At 52.7% G+C, this 11,103-nt stretch overlaps 1 protein-coding gene across 1 annotated transcript; it reads left to right on the forward strand.

The window, feature by feature from the left end:
* The first annotated feature begins 327 nt into the window (after positions 1-327).
* Positions 328-10,851, forward strand: LOC119958317. The gene is made up of 5 exons (XM_038786755.1): positions 328-337; positions 3,591-3,953; positions 4,523-4,645; positions 6,816-6,883; positions 10,363-10,851. Exons 1-5 carry the CDS (start codon positions 328-330, stop codon positions 10,648-10,650), a joined length of 852 nt encoding a protein of 283 aa, XP_038642683.1. The 3' UTR covers positions 10,651-10,851.
* Positions 10,852-11,103: the final 252 nt, after the last annotated feature.

Below are 11,103 nucleotides of genomic sequence, written 5' to 3' on the forward strand. Positions count from 1 at the left end.
GTGTGGGGCTGGGAGAGTGTGTGTGGGGAGTGTAATGTGTGTGTGGAGCTGGGAAGAGTGTGTGTGGGGAGTGTAATGTGTGTGTGGGGCTGGGATGAGTGTGTGTGGGGAGTGTAATGTGTGTGTGGGGCTGGGATGAGTGTGTGTGGGGAGTGTAATGTGTGTGTGCGGCTGGGGGCCACCCAGCACATCTTCTGGAGCACCCCCGGGGCACAATTGCCTATCAGGACAGTGGAAGATCTGGGACATTGGTCAACGAAAGTTCTCTGTGAAACCTCGTCATAACACAGGCCAGAGAGTGCGCAAGAACTTTGTAGGTGTGGTAGTATGACTAGAGGTACTACGGTACCTGGGAGTGTGAGCTACCATTGGTGGAGAAGGTCCGCAGCTCATTGGCCCAAGTGTTTGCATTTCATTGATCGGAACGTATGGTAGCTCCGCCCAGTGAGGCGGGGTATAAGAACCTGTGTAGCCCAGCAGCCGGCCTTCTTTCTGTACTCGAGCTGCTGGGGAAACATCTTGTTGATTAAAGCCTTCAATTCGGACTACATCCTGGTTTCAGTAGTTATTGATCGCAGAATCTCCAGGCGGGGCCTGACCAAGGCCTCCCCCTCGCCCGCATCCGCGCGCATCAACCCTCCCGCCATTTTGTACCGTTCTGCTCAGCGCGTCACGGTTACCATCTCACGAGCAAAACATCTACTTCTCACCTTAAGCTTCGTCCTGATGTTCGGAAGAAAGGTTTTGGGATCGGTTGTAGGCGAAGGCAGCCCATGTCAGCACAGTGTCAGATTCCTGAGCCATCAGCCTCAAGCGAGGGGCTGCGAGTTCCCGAACCCTTTGTGGCAAGGTTTGCCGGCAAGAGGAGCTGGGAAACTAGGGGGGGGGAGGTGGTGATTGCGGGGGCGGGGGGGGGGGGGGGGGGGGGGGGAGCCAGGCTCAGGAAGCCCACCCAAGGAATTCTCACTGCTCGCTAAGTTTTCCAGAAATGGGGATGGGAAACAACATCAGCCATGATCAATGGGCAGCACGGTAGCATTGTGGACAGCTTCAATCGCTTCACAGCTCCAGGGTCCCAGGTTCGATTCCGGCTTGGGACACTGTCTGTGCGGAGTCTGCACATCCTCCCCGTGTGTGCGTGGGTTTCCTCCGGGTGCTCCGGTTTCCTCCCACAGTCCAAAGATGTGCAGGTTAGGGTGGATTGGCCGTGCTAAATTGCCCTTAGTGTCCAAAATTGCCCTTAGTGTTGGGTGGGGTTACTGGGTTATGGGGATAGGGTGGAGGTGTTGACCTTGGGTAGGGCGCTCTTTCCAAGAGCCGGTGCAGACTCGATGGGCTGAATGGCCTCCTTCTGCACTGTAAATTCTATGATAATCTATGATATTTATCTTTTTTTATTCGTCCGAAGGGATTCGCTGGCATTTATTGCCAACCCCTTATTGCCCCTTGAGGGGGTCGATTTAAGAGCCGACCACATTGGTTGAGGGGCCTGGAGTCACGTGTAGGCCAGACCGGGGTAAGGGCGGCTCACGTGTGGAGTTCCCGCCGTAGTTTTGCCGCCAGCGTGGGGGGGACGCGATGGGAGATCCCAATGACAGCAAGTGGGACCATCGATCCTGGTGGGCTGCCTCTCCGGAATTGGGGAGAGAATCTCGCCCACGGCTCTTAATTTTTATTGAATTCAGACTTCACCATCGGCTGTGGTGGGATTGGAACTCGGGGCCCCCCAGAACAGGACCCTGCGGCTCTGGGATACTAGTCCAGCGACAATGCCACAACACCACAACCACCCTACACATCATTCGGATATGGATTTGAGGTGCTCCGACTACAAACAGTGGGGATAAAGGGGTCTTTTTCAGGATGGCAGCCGGTGACTAGTGGTGTGCCTCAGGGGTCTGTGCTGAGACCACAACTTCTCCCAATATACATTAATGATCTGGAAGAAGGAACTGAAGGCACTGTTGCTAAGTTTGCAGATGAAACAAAGATCTGTAGAGGGACAGGTAGTATTGAGGAAACAGAGGGGCTGCAGGAGGATTTGGACAGGCTAGGAGAGTGGGCAATGAAGTGGCAGACGAAGTACAATGTGGAAAAGTGTGAGGTTCGGCACTTTGGAAGAAGGAATGTAGGCATGGACTATTTTCTAAATGAAATGAAAATCACTTATTGTCACGAGTAGGCTTCAATGAAGTTACTGTGAAAAGCCCCTAGTTGCCACATTCCGGCGCCTGTTCGGGGAAGCTGTTGCGGGAATCGAACCGTGCTGCTGGTCTGCTTTCAAAGCCAGTGATTTAGCCCTGTGCTAAACAGCCCCTGGGAAAATGCTTAGGAAATCAGAAGCACAAAGGGACTTGGGAGTCCTTGTTCAAGATTCTCTTAAGGTTAATGTGCAGGTTCAGTCGGCAGTTAGGAAGGCAAACGCAAAGTTAGCATTCATGTCCAGAGGGCTAGAATACAAGAGCAGGGATGTACTTCTGAGGCTGTATCAGGCTCTGGTCAGACCCCATTTGGAGTATTGTGAGCAGTTTGGGCTCCGTATCTAAGGAAGGATGTGCTGGCCTTGGAAAGGGTCCAGAGGAGGTTCACATGAATGACGAACTTGTCGTATGAGAAACGGTTGAGGACTCTGGGTCTGTACTGGTTGGAGTTTAGAAGGATGAGGGGGGGATCTTATTGAAACTCACAGGATACTGCGAGGCCTGGATAGAGTGGACGTGGAGAGGATGTTTCCACTTGTAGGAAAACTAGAATCAGAGGCCACAGCCTCAAACTGAAGGGACGATCCTTTAAAACAGAGATGAGGAGGAACTTCAGCCAGAGGGTGGTGAATCTGTGGAACTCTTTGCCGCAGAAGGCTGTGGAGGCCAAATCACTGAGTATCTTTAAGACAGCGATAGATAGGTTCTTGATTAATAAGGGGATCGGGGGTTACGGGGAGAAGGTAGGAGAATGGGGATGAGAGAAATATCAGCCATGATTGAATGGCGGAGCAGACTCGATGGGCCGAGTGGCCTAATTCTGCTTATGCCTTTCTTCAATTATATAGAACCTTGGTTCACCTGCACGTGGCGCATTGTGTACAGTTTTGGCCCCTTCACATTAATAAAGAGATACTCGCCAGATTGATCCTGGGATGGTGAGACCATCATCTGAAGGGAGATTGAGGAGGCTAAAGTATTCCTGGCCTGGAGTTCAAGAGCTCATTCAAAGTACAAAATTCGTACAGGACTTGACAGGCGAAGATACAGGAAGGAGGTTTCCCTGTGGGCTGGGCTGGGCTGAGGCCGAGAACCAGGGGACACAGCCTCAGAGTGAGGGGAACATTTAGAGCCGAGATGGGGAGGGATTTCTCCAGCCGGAGGATGGTGTGGAATTCTCGACCCCAGAGGCCTGTGGAACCCCAATCGTGGAGCCTATCCAAGAACAGGATCGCTCGATCACTCGATGTCAATGACATCAAGTTGACTGGTCCAGAAGGCTCTCTGAGCTGATTGGCCCACTGCCATTCCCACTTGCTGGTACATTGACAGCGGACCCAATGGGCTCCTTGCAGACGACAGCTTTTTAACATCTGTTTGCTGTTCCAGGTGCACAGGTGGATGTACGGCAATCGCCCTCGTCCCTCACCATCAAGCAAGGAGCCGGTGTGGTTGTCAACTGCAGTTTCCGGTTCTCCGGGAACAACACGGAAGTTTTCTTCGAATGGAAAAAGGATAGAGTCAAGCTCTACGCCTGTAGAATAAATGGCTCGAGACAGTGTATCTCAAAGTCTCCGGATAACAAGTTTCACATCAGCATCAGCTGGGAAGCTGAAAGCCTCACTTTACACATCAGGAGCGTTGCTGAGCGAGAGGATGATGGGACTTATTTCTGTCACCTGCAAGTAGAGAGACCACTCCCAATTAAAAATGGGCGGGGTAACGGGACAGTCCTCATCGTCGACACGACAGGTATTCCAGTTTCGCCGTCATTTTATTTGATTATAAAATTAGAGTAGCCAATTATTTTTTTCCAATTAAGGGGCAGTTCAGCGTGCCCAATCCACCGACCCTGCACATCTTTGGGTTGTGGGGGTGAGGCCCACGCAGACACGGGGAGAACGTGCAAAATCCACCCGGGCAGTGACCCGGGGCCGCAGCCAGCAGAGCTAACCACTGCGCCGCCGAGCCGCCCCCCTCTCCGCCATTTTACAAAGCCAACAGAAGGTGCGGAAGGATTAAGGGTCGGTAAATGGAAGCAGCTCTCCACTTATAGTCTTGTGCTATGTGTCTAGGATGGCTAAAACACGCAAAGTTCGGGGGAAGAGTAAGCTGCGGGGAGGACACAAAGAAACATGTCAAGTGAACAGCCAATGAGGTGGCAGTTAAGTGTCATGTGAGGTAATTTGGGATTGTTCAGCCATTTTGGACATTAGGTGAAGGGGAAGGGGGGGAGGGGAGGGCTGGAAAGGGGGCGGGGCGAGAGTCCTTTCACGGTGAGCGAGTTTGTGTTTATTTTGCTTGCTCTTCCACGTTTACAGATGAAGGATCAACTTCTCCTCATTGGAATGGACGTTGGCCAATGCCTGTACTGCTTACTTCTGGGACCTTCCTGTGCATATTATGTATAATATGCCTCCTGGTTAAATTCAAACGTCCAACTGGTGTGTATATCGGCGAATAAATGATTGTAGAGGTTCCACATTTCTTACCAATGCACAGAGTGGGTTATGAAGACTAAAAAAAACATTCCTGGTCAAGCCTCACATTTACCACAGATTGGCAAACACTCTCAGAATTCTTGGACAGAAAGGAGAAAATAAATAATGGGGGTTCCCATCTTGCCACTGTCCCTCTACACTGTCCCCATCAAACACTCCCAGGACAGGTTTGCACGGGGTTAGATACAAAGTAAAGCTCCCTCTACACTGTCCCCATCAAACACTCCCAGGACAGGTACAGCACAGGGTTAGATACAGAGTAAAGCTCCCTCTACACTGTCCCCATCAAACACTCCCAGGACAGGTACAGCACGGGGTTAGATACAGAGTAAAGCTCCCTCTACACTGTCCCCATCAAACACTCCCAGGACAGGTACAGCACGGGGTTAGATACAGAGTAAAGCTCCCTCTACACTGTCCCCATCAAACACTCCCAGGGCAGGTACAGCACGGGGTTAGATACAGAGTAAAGCTCCCTCTACACTGTCCCCATCAAACACTCCCAGGACAGGTACAGCACGGGGTTAGACACAGAGTAAAGCTCCCTCTACACTGTCCCCATCAAACACTCCCAGGACAGGTACAGCACGGGGTTAGATACAGAGTAAAGCTCCCTCTGCACTGTCCCCATCAAACACTCCCAGGACAGGTACAGCATGGGGTTAGATACAGAGTAAAGCTCCCTCTACACTGTCCCCATCAAACACTCCCAGGACAGGTACAGCACGGGGTTAGATACAGAGTAAAGCTCCCTCTACACTGTCCCCATCAAACACTCCCAGGACAGGTACAGCACAGGAGTAGATACAGAGTAAAGCTCCCTCTATACTGTCCTCATCAAACACTCCCAGGACAGATACAGCACGGGGTTAGAAACAGAATAAAGGTCCCTCTACACTGTCCCCATCAAACACTTCCAGGACAGGTTTGCACGGGGTTAGATACAGAGTAAAGCTCTCTCTACACTGTCCCCATCAAACACTCCCAGGACAGGTGCAGCACGGGGGTAGATACAGAGTAAAGCTCCCTCTACACTGTCCCCATCAAACACTCCCAGGACAGGTACATCACGGGGTTAGATACAGGGTAAAGCTCCCTCTCCACTGTCCCCATCAAACACTCCCAGGACAGGTACAGCACGGGGATAGATACAGAGTGAAGCTCCCTCTACACTGTCCCCATCAAACACTCCCAGGACAGGTACAGCACGGGGTTAGATACAGAGTAAAGCTCCCTCTACACTGTCCCCATCAAACACTCCCAGGACAGGTACAGCACGGGGTTAGATAGAGAGTAAAGCTCCCTCTACACTGTCCCTATCAAACACTCCCAGGACAGGGACAGCACGGGGTTAGATAGAGTAAAGCTCCCTCTACACTGTCCCCATCAAACACTCCCAGGACAGGTACAGCACGGGGTTAGATACAGAGTAAAGCTCCCTCTACACTGACCCCATCAAACACTCCCAGGACAGGTACAGCACGGGGTTAGATACAGAGTAAAGCTCCCTCTACACTGGCCCCATCAAACACTCCCAGGACAGGTACAGCACGGGGTTAGATACAGAGTAAAGCTCCCTCTACACTGACCCCATCAAACACTCCCAGGACAGGTACAGCACGGGGATAGATACAGAGTAAAGCTCGCTCTACATTCTTCCCAATGCCTCTTTGAACTTTATGCTCATCTTGCCCCTGTTGCATGAGCTGTTGTCCACACTCACCATGATCCTGATACCCCATGTGTGTCCAGAGGGGGATGAATAGAGCCGTTCCTTGACGTTTTCCCGGTCAAACCTTACCCCCTTCCACCCACTTCCCCTTAAGTCAAGATCTGACTGAATCGTGGAAAATTTCCGAGGGGCTGAATGGCCTCCTCAATCTATCCGAACCCTCACCGTAGCCAAGACATTCCCTTCTGGATTCCCAGCCCCTGGTCTCCGCAGCCCCCCACCCCCTGTCAATTCAGGAAGGGCGAGGAGATGCTCAATCCACACGGAACGCATGTTCCTCAGCGGGGGACATGCAGCCCCTCAAGGCCTCAATCCCTGCTTCCATCACCCCCCCCTCCCACCCCTATCCCTCCATTCCTAATGTACATGCGTTCCTTGCAGGATTTGGATCGAAAACCCGGGAAGCAGCAGGAGGAGGAAAGGATGATGCCCCACCGCCTGAGAATGAGGTAAGTCCGTCTGACGACGGAGGGAGGCCAATCTGGTTCCAGGTGGAAGGTTCCGGCCTCCAGAAGCCTCTTCGGTTTCTCAATGGTCTCAAACCCCACCCCCACCCCCCCACCCCCCGCCCGCCTCCCCCTGCAACATCCGGCCCAGGATGTCCAGCACGCCTCCCCACCCCCTCCCCCACAATGAGCCCAGTCTATGCATTCACCAAACCTCTGGGGCACCAGCATATTTTCTCCCGGTCTTTCGTCCCATCGGTGTAGTTGTCCGGAATGATCCCATGAAGATGGGGGGGGGGGGGGGGATGGGGGGGGGGGGGGGGGGGGAGAGGGGGGGTGCGGCGTTGGCATCTGGCTGGTGGTCTCTGCTATTGAGACGTTAATGGTCAATCCCTGTTTTCAACCGTCAGGAATTCAGGATACGATGGAGGCATCGGAAACACAGGTTGGAGGGAGGGGGGTGGGAGATTGGTGAGGGGGACAGGTTTTTCATTCCAGGTATTCAGGCGGGGGGGTGGGGGGGGGGGATCAGCAGCAGAGTCAGAGGGTCCCGCGGGAATCGACAAACCCATTTTACGCTGGCGAAATTTCCCATTGCGATGGTCCTCGAAACCCCGTCCCATCCGGCCAATGACAAAACAGGACCCCTATTTGAATACGTTTCCGTATAAACATATACCAGGGGGCGGCATGGTGGCACAGTGGCTAGCACGGTGGCTTCACAGCTCCAGGGTCCCAGGTTCGATTCCCGGCTTGGGTCACTGTCTGTGCGGAGTCTGCACATCCTCCCGTGTGTGCGTGGGTTCCCTCCGGGTGCTCCGGTTTCCTCCCACAGTCCAAAGATGTGCGGGTTAGGGTGGATTGGCCGTGCTAAATTGCCCCTTAGTGTTGGGTGGGGTTACTGGTTACTGGGTTATGGGGATAGGCTGGAGGTGTTAACCTTGGGTAGGGTGCTGTTTCCAAGGGCCTGTGCAGACTCGATGGGCCGAATGGCCTCCTTCTGCAGTGTAAATTTTATAATAATCACGTTTTTACACCGATTACTCCCGCCCCGCGGGAATTGTCCAATAACGTCAGCAAGACACCCCCCATGAAGTGCACCTGGTGAGCAGAACCCCCACCTCCCGAGGTACAGAGGCGATCTCAGCCCCCGTGGTAAGAGGGGTGATGTCAAGGCAGTACCCAGGAACAGCCTCCATGGCACTGCTGCATTGCCCAGGCAACGCCGCGGATATGTTCCAAGGGAGGAGAGGGTATTCTGTGGGGGGGAAGGGTCGAGGGCTCCATGGTGGAACAGGTACAGCACGGGATTAGATCCAGAGTAAAGCTCCCTCTACACTGTCCCCATCAAACACTCCCAGGACAGGTACAGCACGGGGTTAGATACAGAGTAAAGCTCCCTCTACACTGTCCCCATCAAACACTCCCAGGACAGGTACAGCACGGGGTTTGATACAGAGTAAAGCTCCCTCTACACTGTCCCCATCAAACACTCCCAGGACAGGTACAGCACGGGGTTAGATACAGAGTAAAGCTCCCTCTACACTGACCCCATCAAACACTCCCAGGACAGGTACAGCACAGGGTTAGATACAGAGTAAAGCTCCCTCTACACTGTCCCCATCAAACACTCCCAGGACAGGTCCAGCACGGGGTTAGATACAGAGTAAAGCTCCCTCTACACTGTCCCCATCAAACACTCCCAGGACAGGTACAGCACAGGGTTAGATACAGAGTAAAGCTCCCTCTACACTGTCCCCATCAAACACTCCCAGGACAGGTACAGCACGGGGTTAGATACAGAGTAAAGCTCCCTCTACACTGTCCCCATCAAACACTCCCAGGACAGGTACAGCACGGGGTTAGATACAGAGTAAAGCTCCCTCTACACTGTCCCTATCAAACACTCCCAGGACAGGTACAGCACAGGGTTAGATACAGAGTAAAGCTCCCTCTACACTGTCCCCATCAAACACTCCCAGGACAGGTACAGCATGGGGTTAGATACAGAGTAAAGCTCCCTCTGCACTGTCCCCATCAAACACTCCCAGGACAGGTACAGCACGGGGTTAGATACAGAGTAAAGCTCCCTCTACACTGTCCCCATCAAACACTCCCAGGACAGGTACAGCACGGGGTTAGATACAGAGTAAAGCTCCCTCTATACTGTCCCCATCAAACACTCCCAGGACAGGTACAGCACGGGGTTAGATACAGAGTAAAGCTCCCTCTATACTGTCCCCATCAAACACTCCCAGGACAGGTACAGCACGGGGTTAGATACAGAGTAAAGCTCCCTCTACACTGTCCCCATCAAACACTCCCAGGACAAGTACAGCACGGGGTTAGATACAGAGTAAAGCTCCCTCTGCACTGTCCCCATCAAACACTCCCAGGACAGGTACAGCACGGGGTTAGATACAGAGTAAAGCTCCCTCTGCACTGTCCCCATCAAACACTCCCAGGACAGGTACAGCACGGGGTTAGATACAGAGTAAAGCTCCCTCTACACTGTCCCCATCAAACACTCCCAGGACAGGTACAGCACGGGGTTAGATACAGAGTAAAACTCCCTCTGCACTGTCCCCATCAAACACTCCCAGGACAGGTACAGCACGGGGTTAGATACAGAGTACAGCTCCCTCTACACTGTCCCCATCAAACATTCCCAGGACAGGTACAGCACGGGGTTGGATACAGAGTAAAGCTCCCTCTGCACTGTCCCCATCAAACACTCCCAGGACAGGGACAGCACGGGGTTAGATACAGAGTAAAGCTTCCTCTACACTGTCCCCATCAAACACTCTCAGGACAGGTACAGCACGGGGTTAGATACAGAGTAAAGCTTCCTCTACACTGTCCCCATCAAACACTCCCAGGGCAGGTACAGCACAGGGTTAGATACAGAGTAAAGCTCCCTCTACACTGTCCCCATCAAACACTCCCAGGACAGGTACAGCACGGGGTTAGATACAGAGTAAAGCTCCCTCTACACTGTCCCCATCAAACACTCCCAGGACAGGTACAGCACGGGGTTAGATACAGAGTAAAGCTCCCTCTACACTGTCCCCATCAAACACTCCCAGGACAGGTACAGCACGGGGTTAGATACAGAGTAAAGCTTCCTCTACACTGTCCCCATCAAACACTCCCAGGACAGGTACAGCACAGGGTTAGATACAGAGTAAAGCTCCCTCTACACTGTCCCCATCAAACACTCCCTGGGCAGTGCAGAGACAGAGAACATTAAGGGATAGAGCGAGGCTGTAGTTACGCTCCGGTTGATGAACCATCTGAGACAGTGTGAGTTCAGACACTGGCGGCTCCATCATTGTGTCCATGATCAACACCATTGTCTGATTCCTGGATTGATCGTCTTGCTGGCCTGGATGCCAATCCTTTGAGAATGACAACGTGTTCGCCTTTATTTCATCGATGTAACTCGCGCGACTCACCATTTACCGTCTGCACCATCTTCCCAGTTGCTCAGGGCGACCGGCAGGCAGGGTGGCGAAGTGACGGTGAGCGATTTGGAGGAGTACAGTGAGATCCGGAAGCCAGCGAAGAGGTCACCACGCAGTGAAGTCCCGACACAATCGGAGAGACAAGATGTCCACTCGGAAACCCTTGGCAGCACGCCAGCGTGCTGTGAATCTTTGTACAGCTATCCCTCATTTAACGTTCCGAATGTGTTCCTGAATACACCGAGCTCAACACGAAACTCTGCCCCATCAGAAAACAATGTAGTAAAGGGTGGCTCCACTTTCTGACCTGGAGTATTTACATCACAATTATTGTGACTGCCTCAAAACAAAGTGGCCCAAAATCCTCCATCCACGTACCTGCTGCTCACAGCTTCTCACCTCTCATCCCCCCTCACTCCCTCTCACTCACAAGTACAGCACTGGGTTAGATACAGAGTAAAGCTCCCTCTACACTGCCCCCATCAAACACTCCCAGGACAGGTACAGCACGGGGTTAGATACAGAGTAAAGCTCCCTCTACACTGTCCCCATCAAACACTCCCAGGACAGGTACAGCACGGGGTTAGATACAGAGTAAAGCTCTCTCTACACTGTCCCCATCAAACACTCCCAGGACAGGTACAGCACGGGGTTAGATACAGAGTAAAGCTCCCTCTACACTGTCCCCATCAAACACTCCCAGGAACAGGTACAGCACGGGGTTAGATACAGAGTAAAGCTCCCTCTACACTGTCCCCA

Source organism: Scyliorhinus canicula, chromosome 29, assembly GCF_902713615.1.
Source record: "Scyliorhinus canicula chromosome 29, sScyCan1.1, whole genome shotgun sequence".
Classification (NCBI taxonomy): Eukaryota; Metazoa; Chordata; class Chondrichthyes; order Carcharhiniformes; family Scyliorhinidae; genus Scyliorhinus; species Scyliorhinus canicula.